General features: G+C 38.9%; 1 protein-coding gene across 1 annotated transcript in view; it reads right to left on the minus strand.

Annotated features, from left to right (window-relative positions):
* LOC109537612 (neuroligin-4, Y-linked) overlaps positions 1-18,189 on the minus strand; it is a 126,441-nt gene that overhangs the window by 17,192 nt on the left and 91,060 nt on the right. The window contains exons 3-6 of the mRNA XM_048662585.1: positions 15,068-15,265; positions 7,666-7,926; positions 3,613-3,818; positions 1,137-1,421 (exon numbers count right to left, since the gene is read on the minus strand). Coding sequence (XP_048518542.1) covers positions 1,137-1,421; positions 3,613-3,818; positions 7,666-7,926; positions 15,068-15,265 — 950 coding nt within the window. The remainder of the gene's footprint in view (positions 1-1,136; positions 1,422-3,612; positions 3,819-7,665; positions 7,927-15,067; positions 15,266-18,189) is intronic.

Below are 18,189 nucleotides of genomic sequence, written 5' to 3' on the forward strand. Positions count from 1 at the left end.
AAAAAGACAGAATTTCCTCACGTCTTTTATTACAGATTGATAAATAGTGCTCCTATTTCGCAATAAGAACGAATTATTTATCAAAAAGTAATCAATTTTTTGATAAATAATTCGTTCTTATTGCAAAATAGGAGCACTATTTATCAATCTGTAATAAAAGACGTGAGGAAATTCTGTCTTTTTCAAAGACAAAAATTTTTGAGGCGAAATACCCAAAAAGAAGTTTGTAAAAAGACAACATCGTTGTGGTTTCCGGTCACGAAATGCAGTAGAACTTTGTATGGGCATTTTTCGGAAACCCTGTGTTTTGAGCACCAAATGATGAAGCAAACATATAAGTTATGCTCAAAACATCAAGTCAAAAAGCAATTAATGTATGCATAAGAAATGAAAAAATATATAATAATCAGGAACGACTAGAGGGTCATTTTGACTTTTTGTTTGCAGTTGCACATTCAAAATTAAAGGCATTTCACTTCAACCACGAAAGCTCGACGTTGATTTCTTCTTGAAAATTCTGCTGGAAACAAGCCAATGAACTTCAAACGTAGATTTTGGACGTCTGGCCGTTGTATCAAATAAACTTAAAAAACAGAAATTTGGAACCTCATTTTTTCATTTGCCTTTTTAATTCTTATCTAAATCCGATGCTTTTTGGCGACCTTACAAAACAAACTTTTGCTACCAGAAAGCGCTTGCTTTCCTGGCTTGCTTCTGGCTCTCTCTTTTTCGTCAAGCTCTATGCATGTTTAAACATGCGTRTCTATTTTCCTTCAACAAAATCCAATTATGTTAGTAGAAAAGAAGAGCCACAAATCGCAATGCCGTACGAGGTGCGAATGCAGGTTGAACTTAACGTGCTTAATTACACCGTCTAATATCGCGGCAAGTTTCGAGCAATTTTGCCTTGGGGAGGTTTTGGAATTATTACTTAAAGTTGCTCGAATTTATGGACGTGTCAGGAGTGTTATTAATACGGTTGCGAGCCTAGAGTTATGCTTCCAGCTAAATGCAAGGGAGCCTCTTTCTTTATCTACGATCATCCAACTGTAAAGCAATATTCGGTTGAATTTTCCATCTAAAAGTTTTCCCGGCTCTCTTTTTTCGGTTAGCAATAATCAGTCGGTTTCACTCACCTGCGGATAATCACCAAACTTCGTCTGGTAATCAAAAACGTACAAATAGGAGTTTCGATGCTCGGCTGAGTGCAAATCGGCGGTATGTACGACGGGAGCTACAAACTGGGCATCTGAAAGCGCCTCCAACGTTTCGTCCCTAATATTGATTGGATGCTGAACGGGCCTTTCCCAATCAGTGTACTCGTTAACAATCGTCGCTAGAATTTCGCTTAGATGGTAGCTGTACGTGTTTTTCACGAACGTTCTCAGGATTTTCGTGCGACGATCCGCTTCGATTCCATACTGCAATCAAGGAAACTTCCAGTAAAAGTCAAGTTTGAAACTACCTTTTCAAGTTTTTATTATTAGGTCGCTTTGCTGAGCGGCTCTGACATTTTCAGTTGCGTAATGCTACAGTGGAAAAACTTTGAACTTTTGCATCAAGCAGCTATTTTTCGATTTTCTTCTCAGTGGCGTGCCCGAAGTGCTCGGCACCACTTAAGCATCAAACAGATGGATGTTTCAAAACAAATTATTGAACAATTTTGCGTTAAATTCTCTCTAGAATCTATAATCAAAATTGTGGTTCAATCACGCAAAAGAACCGCGATAATTTTCCGGTTTGGAGGATCCGAATGCCGCTCAATAACCGAACTTAAGCAGGTAAAAAATTAACCACAAATGAGTTTGGATGGCAGTTGATTCTACATGAACTGAACGGAAAGCTTAGCAAAAGCAACTACTAAACCTGGAGTTTGTCACCTTCACAAGAAGACTCTACAACAACTGTGAATAGCGTAGAATATCAAGTCGGGAACCACCAGAACTGATAGAAATTATTCCGGTAAAACTTGATTTTTCACGAAATGTGGAAGCACGTGAAAGCATGACCAGGCATGTAAGTTGGGAGTGCGAGAACTTGACCTAATTTCCCCGTTTTGCATCAAAAATTGTCCCTGAAAAAACACAAGCGAGGCTGCACGTCTGAGTATCAACCACAGATATTTGGCACAAATGCTTTGCCTGCATCGTTAGACAGAGAAGTTTCCAGCTTATTTAATCAAATATTTACTCCTGGTTACAAACCTTTGAAGTGCTGAAAATTTGAATTTATATTGATGTTGCGTTTGCAAATAATTTGCGTTTTTATTTCAGCAGTTCAAGTCGCCCAATTCTCTTCGGCCGCACCCCAGATAGCGATAATGACTGGACCTTCTGCAGCCAGTTAATTTTCTTTTATTTGAAAGATCGAAAACCCCGAAAAACCGTCGGCAAAGTAACGTCAGGAGCAGACGACAAACCTACTTCATTATAAAGCAATTGGGACTCAGTAATGTTTTAAGGGACGGTCGTTTGAGGATGGCATATGAAAAGAAGTTGGCTGCAATCGATTGGTGTCATCTCACTTTCAGCCGATAACTCAATTACAGAACGGTCGAACAATAGCAGTTGGCAAAGTTTCAAGACTGCCGAATCATGATTTATCTGAATGAAAATTGCCGCGGTTATAGTTTGTCTAATCGAGCCAGTGGAGAACTTTTGCTGCTTTGCGCCCTTAAAAAGTGCTCAGATTGACTAAAATCGCTCTACAAACTAATGGTTTGGAATAATCGAAAAAACTAACACAAACACATTAAAATGTTCAAAGCCGCATCAAAATTTATTGGGCAGCAAATATTGAAAATGCATCCACACAGTTGGGGCGATGAAGAGCGCAACTTAACAATTTTCCAAGCCACCAAACTCTTTAATTCAATTTGGCAAATATTATTCCCTGAGGTTAAGCGATCAAACGATTTATTGAGCTGCGTAATACTTTTAAAGAAATACACAAGAACATCCAATTTTTCTATGGCTGGTTGCATTATTTTTGTTGATTATCCTCGACTTTCATTAGCGAAATTATTTCTGGCTCATTACTAACTGATGGGCTAAAGCTTGCTAAAGAGGGAAAAGCAGCAAAGTTTATTTTCTTGACGAAACTTGTCATGAAACTATTGAATAAATAATGGAACTTTTGTATGCAAGTTGGCTCTAAAGGGGCCGCACTGTCAGATCCATAATTCAGGAAAATTCCGATCTGTTATCAGCTTGACGGCTCGATTCTAGAGGCAGATTTGCGCCCAAAATTGCAGAGACAGAATAGTTTTCAAGCACGTTCTTTCAAATACAGTTGGGCGCCGCGACTCGACGTGATTGTCTCTTCAAATTCTACTCTTGTTACCTTAAAAGTTAACAAGAATTGGAAAACTCCTTCAGCCTGGCTAACTTTAAACCAATGAATGCATAAAAAAATTTCTAAGAATTTTTGGATGTCGTTGGAACCCTTATGGATGTTATGAACATACCAGGAAGAAGTTTTGTAACTTGATGTGGATTGTGAAAAAGTTCCCACATTCTTGCACATCCATCTACAAATATACGGTAAGCTTGCAGAAGAAGCTCGGAACTCAACTAAACAAATTCCAAATAAACATTGTAATTTATTGCATACCTGCACATCTTCACCGTTAAAAGCAAAGTAAGCTTCAGCCTTAACGACTCCAAGCAGCAAATCGTATCGGCTCAACTTCGATATGACCGATTTTCGAAGTAAAACGCTGTTCAAGATGTTGATGGCATTTTGTGGTTCACCTTTTGAGGGCTTTCCGGAATTGCTGGCGCCGCCTTCGTAGTCGGAATAATGAGGGCTTTCACCACCTGAAATGCAAAGCAAAAAATGATAAATTAAAGATCAATTATAATAAATAAAACTAAATTGCAGGCTTTACAGCTTTATGAACATGAATGCTGCTGTTGGTTTTCATTAATTGGTACATTTTCCGTAGAACAACCAACGCGAAGCCACAAAATCGCGCACGCAAAGTTTCCCGATATTGAACAAAGTTAGAAATTAAAACTCCAGGAGCGTTTCAACTAAAGACCCTTGAAGTAAGGGCTTTAGCACTTTGTGATATTAAACAGAAACAGTTAATTAATGAAATTAAACTCCATAAAGTTTCTTTTCAATTCAGCAGCATTCAGAGATATTTTTCATGTTGAAGGGTATTGACTTCTCTTTTGTTAGAATCAGTAATCAAAACGATTCATTACTCGCTTTAGCTTTGGATCCTGTTCTCATTTAACGAAGAGTTTTTTTTCGAACAACTTGAAAGCTTCGTCAGTTTCAGAAAACATTCGAATATCGATTTATTTCGGGATGTCGCATTCACGTTAAATCCATAAAATGCTAAAATAAAGAATAAAAAAGTGCGGCAACAAATTCAAACCCTCAAAACGAGAAAGGAACCGAGTGAAGCCTGCATAAGTTTCGTATTCGTTTTTTGCAGACTTGTTTACACATGGAAAACATTATTTTGGAAAAGGACGTTAAATCTTCTCAGTTTATAGTCAGTTGGAGGAATTTTCGATCATTCAATACCTAAAGCGTTACAGTCTTTTCGCTCGTTTGTCTCTAGATCAGTTTTTACAATTTTTGCCACATCAGAACTATCCAGATACTGAAATTTTCGATTCGCGTTTATTCGCAAATAAACCGTTCTGGACTGACTACCGATCGAGGACGAATTGAAATTTTTATGCGTTTGGACTCCAACTTCTATGCAGATACTTTTGCATCGACCATAAAACAGAAGCTGGGAAACTCAATTTTGAACAATGGCCGCCCTAAAGTATACGATAATGATTTTCATTGACGATTTCAGCGGCATTATGATGCAAATTGAGTTTTCTCGCTACGCCTGAAGCCCAAACCATGGCAAAAGTTAAATAAGTTCGGTTATCGGGGGGCAACTTTCCTATAGCTTCATTGTTTATTGATTTACTTCGTCGGCTTCGCCAGTCTCTCTCTGCAAAGGTAAATTGTTTGCTAATATCCTAACTGGGGCGCAATATAAATTTCTCTTCCGCCGAAATATATGGGCCAGATCAGAAAATGGAATCGGAATTGCCTATTATGTCTCGACAACTTCCAGCCCAAACTCTGAGGCGTGATGGGAAACTAGATAGAAGATATTTGCTCGATGCGGTCCAGTTTTACTCCTTTATATGTTACGAACACCGGAGGTTGTTGGAGTCTTAATGAATTAAACATTTGAAGAAAAGCAAAGAGAAGGCAGACCCAGATGAAAAGCAGCATTTTGATTAAATTTGCATTAACATTTGAAGCATTCGGAAGATGATGAAGCAAGTGAAGAAACTGGGGGAAGCAACAGAAACTCATCAACTTGATTGGACAAGAATAATGACAAGATGATTGCAAAGATGATGAGAGAAAAAATCAAAGCAGGAGAAAGAGGCAAGTAGGGGACATCGACAAAGTCTTTTTAGCCATTTACTGCAGTCGGCCTCAAATTAATGAGGGATGCGAGTTTTGCGGTTTTCCATTAAACGTCGATTGGGCCCCTCTCCATAAATTAGCCAAGGGTTCAATTAATAACAGTTTAAACTACACGTATAGATGGAATCATTGTGCTGTGTGTTTAGTGAATTTCGCACATAACAGCTTTATCTCTGGCGTCATTAATATAAACGAGACCGGCTGAGAACGGCTACACATGATATTATATTGTTCCATTGTGAAATATTACAATGAAACATTTGATATGGACGCGGACGAAATTTTGATTGTATTCCACTTGCCGCAGCATTTTGCGGAATGAATGAATATTTGCAGATTGCAAATATTGAAATGGAGCGTTCTGGAGACGGCAATGGTGAAACTGAAGAAACTATGGATTAGCAACGTTCAACTTAATATTTTAATGGCTAAACGCTTCTGTTGATGAGCAGAGAGCCTTAATTTGTGTTTCGACACTGACTTCAAATTCGAATTCTAATGCCACCGTTAATTCTCGAATTGTGTTGTTGGCGCGCCGTTTGCCAAACCGACAATGCAAATTAATCGCACATTATTGCCGAACATGAATAAGGAATGTTGTAAAGTCGGCTGGTTGGGGGCCAGAGCGAAGATGAGATTTAATGCAAACTCAGCAGTTAATGAGAAACGAGGGCTTGAGGAAGCCCCAAAACCTGTACCCGCTATAGACATCCTTTCAACTGAGCAACGATCTTGGTTTGAAATAAATCGCTCAAGCGAAGGCGTCGAAAATCATTCATAAAACAATGCCGGTTGCGTGATTGATGATTTTCCCAGTCTGCAATACCTCAACATTGTAGCCAGTGTTTTGGGAAACCAGCAACAAATAACGGAGGAACAGTGTGTAACGTTTAAGGCATTAATCAATGGCTTGTAAAACGGCTCCAGACTGCGGGAAGATGAGGCGAATATGCCGTACATTTGGCGGAACTTGCAAAGAACGCAAGTTTTTGTCTTTGCTCGGGAGGGAAGTGTAGGCTTAACTTGAACGGTTTTGTGGCGCTCAGGAGGAAGTTTAGAGTGTTTCTCATTTTGGAGAGTTTATTGGCTGCAGATGTTTGATGTTTTGCACATTCAAGGCTTCAATGTAAAAAGGTAGATCGAAGTAAATACAAAAAAGTCTGTAGACATTATTTCAGCGGAAGAATTAGTGCTTGTGTCCTCCATGTTATAAAGGTTCTACTGTTTTCTACTGTTCCTAGTTAATAAAACACCCTTTGCTTCACTTCCTGATCCTTTCCATTCAACGGAAGCAAAGCTCCAGTTCGCACTTTAATCGTTTCCTAAATCTGTTGAATTTTTCGGCAGTGATCTCTGGGTCATGAATGGAATGATTCCATAAAAGGGCAGCACCGGAAATCTTACAATTTTTCTACGAATCATTTGCTAAAAATTCCTTGTTGAAATCGACGCAATTTTTGCTTGCAGCTGCGTTTTTCAACTACAAAAGCACCAATTTCTTCGGAGTAACTCAAATTTGCAAGTTTTCCCGAATCCTCAGCAAACATTGAACACTGTTTTAGGGTTTCCTTTAAAGTTCCAATTCCCGAAAGAACCCGAATAGTCGAAAAATTATCGGTTTTTTGAAGTTCACATCAGGCACATTTCACCGGAAGAAATCATAAGAACATCGCAAATTAATCTGCATTTAGCGTTTTTCGTTGCAAAATACTGGGCGTTGAAAGTACATGGTCATGTATTTCTTAAGGGTCATACACGGGTTTTGCCACGATCTTTCTTGCTGCACGCCACTGGAGGATTTTAAGTTACACCAAGGATTCTTTGGTTTGTTGGCCAACTTTTCCCTGCCTTGCAGTTTTTTCGTGTCTGCTCCGGTTTTCGAGAAAAACACTTAAATCTATGTGAAAACCCGCTGAACAGTCGATTTTGGAAAATTTTGCAATTTGTCCCGGTCTGCAGGGGGTAGTTACGGAAAAAGTGTCAGAGGCCATAAAGTTCCTAAACAACCCGGAGAATTTAGCAGATTTTCTAGAATCCACCAGACAACAACATCACCCATATATATGCTCACAATTATTTCGCATTGTGCAACCTCTTTCAAGTGAGTAGCTGTGGGCAAAATATCGAGACAACTGCAGGAGTTGCAAAGAAAAAACTGCTAACTGCTTGAAACTTTCGCACCCTGAAAAGCCTTCTTCCATTACTCACCCTGTGGTTCGCCAGTGTCGATCACCACTCCATCAACGCTTGGTCCGAAGGCAAACGAAAACTCTGGAGCGATCACTGGAGTGGACAGGAGAGCTTCAATCGGCTTCTCCCTCAGGCACTTAAGGAGATGAGCGTGTGGGAGTTCTGGGGAGCAGTTCGCATGTATCGCTACCAGAGCTGCGTATCTTGAGGGCTCCTTCACTAGAGCCCAAGGACTGAGCGCTGATCCAGACATGAGGATTGCTCGATGGAAGAGAACTCCTAAACCAAATTAGCGTTAGAATTGACAAAGTTTACCACCAAAGTTACGGTTTTTTGGCACAAAAACAGGCACTTTGGTCATAACATTTACAGATGAGCAGATAAATGTTCATGATTTCTACCGATTTTAGTAGGTGACTAAGCAACAAATTTAATTGACCCAAATTGTCGAAACTTAATGAATGAATGTATCTGTTTGAACATTTTCAGTATCGGGATTCCAATAAGCATCAGCTGGAAACAGTCGAGTTGTCTGTTTTCTTCCAGTTAACTAAACACAAAGGTTCGCTCGTTTCCCTGGCCAATCTTCCCCGAATTGGCCGAATTGAAATTGTTTCCCTGCTTGGAAGCCCTTAACTTTTCTACTAATAATTAATTAAGTGAGTTCGACTGATGGGTACAAGACGCCATTATTTCTTGTGCAGAATATCGCATACTTGGAACTTTTCGGATTCTGTTTACTTGGTTAAATGTTTACCTTTATTTGCTAGACGTAGTGCAAAAAACTGCGCTGTCTAGGATAATATTTATTGAGGAACTAAGGTTGCATGCATATTAGGGGTGAAGCTGGATTAAAAACGCCTTTTATCCCTAAAGAAAACAGGCTTTTTGACCTTTTATTTGGGAGATTATTAGAGGTGGAATACACGGTTATTTTTCTGTAACAAGGTTCCAACGTTCCAGTTCAAGTTCACGTTGGTAATAGGTTGCAGCTGGTTCGAAGTGCACTCAACTGTTTCGGTTTTATGAGACGGTTCCAAAAGAACCGGTTAAATCTGCTAGCTGTAACTCCTGTTCCAGGTTACACGTTTGTAACAATGTTATTTTAGCGGTTACGTTAAATAGTGGTTATCAAGGCTGGAAAGGCAGGTAAAAAACTGCTCGATGCAATCAGTTGAGCAGTGACATGAAAAAGCATTAAACAAAGAAATTAAACTAATCCTTGATGGTTTTTACACATGCACTTTTGTCTACATTTTGCACAGTTTCGTCGATTGGTGTTTTTCAGACAAACTAATTTATTTTGCGCTTTAAAAGAGCCCAGTTCTCGTTGCAGTAAGTTGCGACAGTCAGAACACAGTGACTGATCAAAGCAATCAATTCAAACGTTCATGAACCGGATGCATTTGAGCTTTTATGTCAAAAAAGCTCCAGCCAGAGCTTCGAAATGTATCATCCTTATTGGGCCTGGGCGTTAAAGCTGTTACAATCCAAACTAATTCTCCTCTCGTCACCGAATGAATCACTCCACATAAAAGTTAGATCCGGATTCCAGACACGTACTCGTGAGCTCTTAGTTTTAAGTAAATCGATGGCCGCAATCAAGAAAATAAATTTGCACTTAATTCGAGCGGGAGTAATTTATTAAACTGTTAAGTGCTGCTTGTATTAGCATCAAACTCGTTCGGATTAGCCGATTTTCAACTTTCAACAGCCGAGCAAAGAGCGAGCTTTTCTATTCATTCTTTCGGTGCATCCGAATTTGATTTTGCGGATTTGAATAAAAGTTAGACAATTCCCAGAAATACTTCGTAGATTAGATGGAAGTTGCCTTCTCTCTGTGGAAGTACGCAGACAGTTTATTTGCCTTCAGTTTTCAACGAATTACAATCCGCCATATCATGTTTACTCCGTTTAGGGTTCACCTAAGTCCTGCTGAGGAAAACTACTCGAAAGTAAATTTTAATTTAAGATAAACTCGTAAAAGTTGTTGGAAACACTTGGGCGAGTTTTTCCGGAAGTTCGCTTTTACGACTACTCTCGGGCGCAGTTTTCCACTGCTGGAATTAAAACTGGATAACGCTTGTTTATCGCATCGAAATTATAAATGGCTGTTCTTTTATAATCGTCATTTATTTTGATAAAACGGAAAAGTTGCAACCGGCCCGGACTTTTCAATGCAAACACCTGATCATTGTTTTCGTGTTACAGACGTTTGTGAGGTTTTCCATGTTGGATTTATTCCCACACTATCAGCAGTAGGAGTTCATTATTTACAGTTGTTCTACCTCGACCAGGGGAGTTTCCACTGCATGAAAATCATCCAGATTTTGCAGCAGAATTGTTTCAACTTGCTGGATGTCTTTTTCAGTTCGTGGCATGCAATTAAACTTTTTACTGTTCCCCATTTTCAATACCAAGCAAATATTAACCGAGGTTTTAATTGTTTAATTCCATTTAAGTTTTCCCAGCTACTTTTGGAGTTGAGTAACCGCTGGATCGGGCAACAACTCCACTCCAAACAAAAACAACCGCCTTAATGTTGGAAAGTTTTAATTAAAAACAGCGAACTTTGTCATTTGCATTGCGCGAATTACGCGGATTTATTGGCCAAGTTGTTGCGGGGATCTCAACCATCAATATGGGGCTAACAGGCTGCACTTGCAGGAGTAATTTTCAGCTCATCGAGACTATTTGCTTAGGCTGGCACCATTCAAATTGTGCTAATCTTGGAAAGCTGCTGGAGCCATGGAGGCTCTTAACTTCCAATTTCCCTTCGAGTACTCGATCCATCCACCTCTAAGCCCGCAAATATCGTGATCCAAAGCGAATTTCCGCGATGCAATTTCAGTTATCTGCTCTCAGATAAATCATGGTCCAATCGTCTTGAAACTTAGCCAACTGCCATTGTCCCTTTTATGTAATTGAGTTATCTGCCGGAAGCCGACTTCGATAGATTCGAGCCAACTCCATTTGATTGGGTACATTTTGAAATTGACCATTGCTCAATTTGATCAAGACTTGAAATACTCTTGAATAAAAAAAATTGTCATTTTGTGTTCTAATTCTAATGTGTGCAGACGACACATTCATGCTAGCACATGCTCAACAAAACAAAACCGTATAGGAATATGCACTTGGACTGAGAGTGAATAAAAAACGCGCTGGAGGAGACTTTGGATTGAAGAAGAAACAGTTGGAGCTTTGTAGATAACCAACTTACATTTGCCCAATCAACTCCGGTTCCAAAAGGGAGCTTTAGGAACTTTTGGAACAGATTTGGACTCGATTTCCTAAAGAAGTAGCGATTATTCTTCAGGGCATGGCTCTAAAATCCTAAGAAAGTAAGGTGCAAATAAACTTAATTAGAGTTTATCCTCGAACTAAATTTTCAATCGGAATTGTCAGCAATTAAGCCAACCGACTTCCGGCAATAAACGGGGCGTCGTGTCCCTATTAGTCGAATATCTGCTGTCAGCTTAAGATTAACTATGAACGGCCAGGATGGAATAAAGGGGTTATTGTATTTGAGTTAGCCACAAGGCCGATATTAATTGCATCCTCGTCTGTATGAAATTCGACCTCAAATCTTGCCATTAACGCTCTAGTGAATTAATCGTGATTTCCCTCCTGTACTTTGGGAATTGAGCTCACACATTCTCCTTTCTGGCCAATAGGGCAAGAACTTTAAACACCGTCCAAATAAATCAATTTTATTCGTTTAAAACGTGCGTCTGAAGCCATTTGGCGTTAAATGAAAATGCCTGATGCTCATGTCGCAACATTTCGCAGTAAGCGCAAATAACTCCACTTCCAAGCCTGCTAAGTGATTAAAGGGACAATAAATGGAAAAACTCCTGAGATAAATCCCAAGAAGCCACTCTGTCTTGCCAGTTACCTCCATCTAAATCTACTCTCGCAATGGAAGCACGTTGACTATAGACATTGATAAGGTTTAACGAGAATTTCTGCTTACCGCACCGTCATCAGTCGAAGCAGTTTCCATTAACGCAACGCCCCAGTTCTATTACAAATGAGCTGGAATTTATTAGGCAGAATTAACAGTCTCTTCAGTCTTTTACGACATGACGGGGGATTCGTTCATCCAATGGAAAATGACGCACAGCATTTTATAATTTCGTCATCATCCAGACGCTTTAGCTGGAATTACTAACCGTTAATGATGTTGCTGCTGACTATTTAGAACTACGTTAATCATGTTTACATCGCAATTTTCGCCTCTTTCCCTTACAAAGTTAGTCGAAAGTAGGGATGGTCGGTATTTAACGTAACCGCTAAAATAACATTGTTACATACAGCTAGCAGATTTAACCGGTTGTTTTTGGAACCGTCATAAACCCATTTTTAGATATAAATTCAGTCACAAGATGAAATCAAAGTTAGTTATATAGGCGTTGTAAGGTCGACATTATTTTTTAAAGTATTTTTCGGTGGTACCAAAATTAACTCGGGTAATACTTTGAACTCAGGCATCTGCAAAAAATTTTAAAAGTTAGTTAATAAGATTGCGCATCTTTAATGAAAACTTTTAAAAGTAACATGTTCTTTTTGGAACCGCGTTTTGAAACCTATTACCAACGTGAACTGGAACGTTGGAACCTTGTTACAGAAAAATAACTGTTTATCCCACCTCTAGTCGAAAGTCGTTTAAAGTATTTACTCATTTAGACTGCATTACCGAGCAGCTATTGCAGTCAGGTAACTAATTCATGACACCTCGCTCGATTAACACACCAAATAATTTATACGCTGCCGGATTAGTGCAACAACGTGTTCCAATTTGAACGTGTGTGATGGATGGCTTATCATGTCCCATCGATTAATGTCTGAATATGTAAATTTTAAACAATTTTTTCTATTTTCATGCGCCATTTGACCGGGAAATGCATATTTATCAATCAGTAATCCCAGCGGTATTTTGTAGAGGACTTCGTTGTACATTTTGCATATTTCTCAGAAGATTGTTTGCTGCTAAGCAGCTTAAGGCTGAGTTTCTTGTGTTGACGCGACTGTGAAGCAGCAAGCAAATTTTTGGAGAAAATTGTTATTTTCAAACTGCGACTTTCCTTCACACGAAAACGGCAATCATATATTTATGAATTATGGAATTCTTTCACTCTCCTTGTATACGAACTCATTTTAGGATTAATATGACAATCATTCTCTTGTAAATTGTGAAATTTGTCACTGTTTAAAGGAAATATTTAAATTCTGCTATTTTTTTTGTGTCGACAAGCCTTGAATTAGTTTTCACGCAACTTTTTCCATCATGCAACTTTTTGGAATTTTTTAAAATTTTGCTTGTATTTTGCTAGAGCGTATATTTTATACGGATCTTATTAAGTGGGGTCTGTTTAATGGGCAGTGGAAGATTCGATTTTCAGTCATCATCAGGCAATTTTCACATATTTTTGATTTACAAAACCTTGCGCTAGACGTTCTCAGGAACCAATGAAGCTGGAGATTCACTCCTGACTATATTTTGTAGGGTAAGCATCGCTCTATTTAACAAAAAGTTTCAATTTCGGATTATCATCAGCCAATTTTCAAAAATTTTTCAAATTGCCGTCTAGTTTGGGTGTTCGATTTTGCAGCCTGGCGTTTAGCAATTATTCCTTCTGCAACTTGCGTGGCACGAAAATCACTTTTGGACAGCTTTTATTGCACAAAGTACATTCGGAAAGTGAATATCGTTTTAATCACACACTTTTTCAAATTTGCCTTCAGTTCGCGAGGATTCTTTCGCAGGTTGGAGTTTGGCCTTAATTTATATAAAAACTAACTAAGCGAGGAAGCCTCCTTTTTGAGTGTTTTGTATAGCAATATCTGTTTTACCGGTGTTTTAAATTGAAATTTGCAGAAACCATCAAGGCATTTTTTGAAATTTTGTCTGCATTTTGCTCTTGCTTAAACAGACTGGAGTTAACCTATACATTTTGCAAGAACTAGTCACGTTGGAGAGTAGATTTCAGTTGGGCCTTATTGGATAGAGTCTGTTGTATGAACAGTAAAAAATTCGATTTTGAGTCACCATCAGGCAATTTTCATTGATTTTTATAATCTTGCGATCGACTTTGGTGGTTTGCCGTTTGGCATTTATTTTTTCAGAAACCAATGAAGCTAAATATTCATTAGTGACCATATTCTGTAGTGCAAGCATCGCTCTATTCGTGGAAAAAGTTTTGATCTTTCGACAGGCAATTTTCCATTTTTTTATTTTACAATAAAATTTTGTGGCTGTTTATGCAGGTCCAAGTTTGGCAATTATTTTCTCATTTTCGGTTGCATTTTGCAGGCGGCAAAGAGGCGCTTTATTCGTGGAATTGCGGAAAAAGTTTCGACTTTGAGTCATCATCAGGCAATATTCAAGGTTTTTTACGAATTTGGATCGAATTTTGCAGTTGTCTACGCAGGCCTCGGTTTGGGAACTTTCTTCTCAGAAACCAATAAAGCTAGAAATTCACTAGTGGCCATATTTTGTAGATCAAACAACATTCCATTCGTAGAAAACGTTTCGACTTATATAGAAATTAGCGGTGGTTTATGCAGGCCCAAGTTTGGCATTTATTTACTAAATATCGAAAAAAGCTGAAAACTTAAAAATGCTAAAATTATGTAGGGAAAGGCGTGTTATAAGCGTCCAAAATGTTTCAACTTTGGTTGAAGAAATTGTCATGCAATTTTTAATAGTTTAAGGGCATTTTGAGCTTGTGAATTCCATCCAGAGTAACGCATATCTCCAGAATTCCAGGACAAAATCTGCTTTATAAGTGGCAAAAGTTTCAATTTTCAGGCAATTTGAGACAATTTTTTGAAAATGTTTTTCTGAAAACCAGGCATGAAAACCATTCACAAATTTGCTTGATCTTGTGAGGATTCAACACAGTTTTTGACTATTAAAACTGTCGATTCAGTAGTAGGAATATTCAGCTTTGATATCCTAAAACATGCAAAGGGAAGCCAGATTCTATTAATAAAGCTATTCCCGATAGCAAAACAGCCATCATTTTCTCGAAAACTGCGATTCCATTCTCGAAAACAATATATGGCCCTCTCCACAGGCCCATCTATCGCTTCTGTACATTTAAGTAAAAGTTCTTCGGCGCGAATAGAAATCAATAGGGAGCATCGAGATATGTAAAAAGTTTCTTTAACAGTTCAGTAAGTTTCGTGCATGTATCGCACGGATATTCTATATAACTGAGTTTCATGAGGCTTCCAAGCGGAACCCGCTAAGAATTTTAAAAGAATGGAACAGATGCTGCGATAATGAAAAATACTTCTCCCGAATGTGTTGAATGCTTATGGAAAAACTTTTCCAATGTTTGACCAAAGCGATACTTTGTTCAATTAAACACATGCGGTGCAACTGAATGGATGTTTGGACTGAAAGTTTTACCTTCAGGAACTGCACTGGATGTAAGCAGGAAATTTACACATGCAGCGCCAGTGCCGTGCCCCAGGAGCGTCACATTGGTCGGGTCTCCTCCAAAAAACACAATATTTTCTTGAATCCAGTGCAGTGCTGCGATTTGGTCCATTAGGCCGTAGTTCGCTGGGTTTTTCGAGTAGGGGTCAGTGTTGGCGTTCAAAAACCCTAAAACAAGACAAACAATTACATTCTAGTCTTTTTATACATTGGTTTTGCCCTTTTGCTGCAAAAATTCTCCTGTTGGCCCCAAATTTAGGTTGTCGCTCCCCACTAGCCTAAACTTTCCTCTACCGAAAAACTTCCCCAATCCCTAATTGAAAACGACATTTACCGAAAAGGTTTACAAAATGAAAGACACATGTAAAGGGTCAGCAAAGTTCCCCGAATTTAATTCGGGAAACTTTTTCGATTTGCTATTCAGACGGGGCTGTAAAGGAACTATCGACTAACTTGGCAACTTTAACTCTTTACTGGCCGGTCCAAAGAACTAAAGCTTCACCGATTTTTCTGGCTAGCTGAAAAGCAATTTTCTTAAAAGACTGAGCTTGATTTTTTTAAGTCTGACGAAGGTAAATCCAATTTATTTGTGTTCTGTTTAGAACACGCAGCTTTCATTTTTCCTTTAATAAAGTAATTGGGCTCCAGGTGCCCCATTCGGGCTACTGATGAAGTTCATCGGCAGATGGAAAAATTCGAGGGTTTTATTAATCACCTCCCAGGACTTACCGTGCTTAATCATGCTTTTGACCAAATTTTGAGTTTTTCCTGGCGGAAATTGCCTGGATGGAATGGGGATCAAAAGCATCCATAATTATAGTTGAATATAACTTGAATCTGGTAAATGTGGTGGCAGAAGTAAATTAAGTAGAGTTTGACGGAAAGAAGATGCCGAGAGAAGAAGGCGCACGAATCAATGGAGATCCCAGCAGCAAATGGATGATAGAAGCAAGGAAAAGATGGATTAAATGGACGACAACAACCAAAAGATGATGACTGAAATTAGGGGCAAAATGCAAGGCACTAGTAAGAAGATTATTGATTATAGCAATCTAAGTGCAAGAGAGCGAAGCAGAACACAAAAGAACAGTGAAAGAAGAATACAAGGATTTGAAACAGGCATGAGTGGAATGAACAATCTAAAAAATTTGTTAAAAAGCCTACTGTTTTGCCAACTTTAGGTCATCAGCAACTTTCCTTTCACATCACGCTCCGGAATAATATTCAGACTTTCTTGTGCCGTCCCAATGAAAAGTGATGTAATGGAGCAAAATTGAGTATTTCTTGGACAAAGTCTGCGGTTGGGTTTATATTCAAATTATGCATGAAAAACAGCAGGAATTAGTAGAAAGCAGCAAATTCTATAGTGATTTATCCCCCATTTCGAAGCAATATATTCATGAGCGCCAAGGCAGATCGCGATTAATCCCAACCTCCCTGTATCGAATTTTCTTGTTTGTCGCTTTCAATAATATGATCATTTCCCAGTTGTCGATGACAAATGCGGTTATTTTCGTCGGGGGTACCATAAAATATAAACTCCGTGTTTTCCGCTCTCCATTTAATATCGGATTTGGGCCTCAGGTGCTTTGTTTCCTCTGACAAATTAAAAAGACGACCGATCCTGTACCGGGTTTTTTGTTATTAATGATCGGATCGGACCTCTTTAATCAGGCCTGCCATCCATTACAATATTAGCTATTCGTTTGGCAAGTCAACGAACGGATTTCGAATTTGTCACCATTTATTTTCGATTTTAATCTGCTGTTCGGGCTGTTGGTCATTCCCCAGTGCTTCAAACGCTCACATAAGATAACTTATCGGCAATAATTAATTTTAGTTCAATTCGGGCGCTCCAAATTTCCTCGGGAAACCACCAGTAGACTATCGGAAGCAACCAGGCCAAATATCAGAGACACTCCAAGTCTGGCCCATTGTAGTCCCGCATCCTCTTTGATCCGTCTTTTCTGGCCGCTACTTAAACACAAAGTTAAGATAATACATGTGGCAGCGACCCTGATCCTCATATTAATTGTATTTACATGGCCATTTGTTGCGAACGGCCGGACGAGGGTAAATTGGTTTCGAGCTTCCGAACAAGATATTCATAAAATTAATTAGCACTAAGCTGGACGCCGTCTTCCCGTAACTGGGCTAATTGCACTATAAATTAAGCGGCAGCGAATAAAAGAGCGGAATATCTGGACAAAGTGTGCTGGCTATAAGCACAACATTGGCGGTTGCAAATTTATTGGCCTTTAACCGAGAATTTCAGCAGAATTCAGGTCAATAGACTAAACAGATCGGTTATGGGGGCATCAGGAAATCGAGCATATCGGTTGATTCATTGCTTAATTACTGGTTCCAGAAGGGAGCGAAGAAGAACTGTGGGGAACGAGAAAGTAAACTGATTCATCACAAACCTCAGAGTTTGGGCTTCTGCAAATCCCCAGTCAGTTGCATGGGAAGTAGTGAAAATCGTGAAGCGCCAACAGCGCCCAAAGTGAAGAAATTCTCACTCGAAACGGAGGAAGAGACTTTAGTTCTGGTGAAAGAAGAACGACAAAGCATCAGATCCTTCCCTTGTGGCGAAAAGGAGAGCTGATAAGGAACTTTAACTCACATACTGGCCCTTAGTTTTGTTAAATAACTAGGAAAATTGACAAATATAATGTTTTCCCAGTTTTCCAACTATCCTAATAGGGTGTTTTCCCTTTTTTTAACTTTTGAGCACTTTGGAGACTTTTGGCAAAAAAAGTCTCCATAATAATTTTAAAGCGAATTTAAATTCAAATCAGACATTTTCCGCCAAAAACGCCGAATCCGTATCGTCGGTTGCCTAGCCCGATTGTGACGTAGCAGGTCATATCAACAAAGTGTCTCATGTTTATTTTATTGTTTTCGCAGCTTTGTTTTATTAGTTAAGTTATTGTGATTATCATTATTTCATTGATTATTATTATTATTATCTTGCACAATGGAAAACAGTGACATGTATGGATCACAAAATAAGTGGTGTTTTGTGCCAGGATGCCTCAATATAAGTGCTCTAAACAAACTCTTTTGAACTGTTCCCCATGATTATGCACGTA

Source organism: Dendroctonus ponderosae, unplaced genomic scaffold (assembly GCF_020466585.1).
Source record: "Dendroctonus ponderosae isolate FM_Combo_2020 unplaced genomic scaffold, Dpon_F_20191213v2 Dpon_F_20191213_11, whole genome shotgun sequence".
NCBI lineage: Eukaryota > Metazoa > Arthropoda > Insecta > Coleoptera > Curculionidae > Dendroctonus > Dendroctonus ponderosae.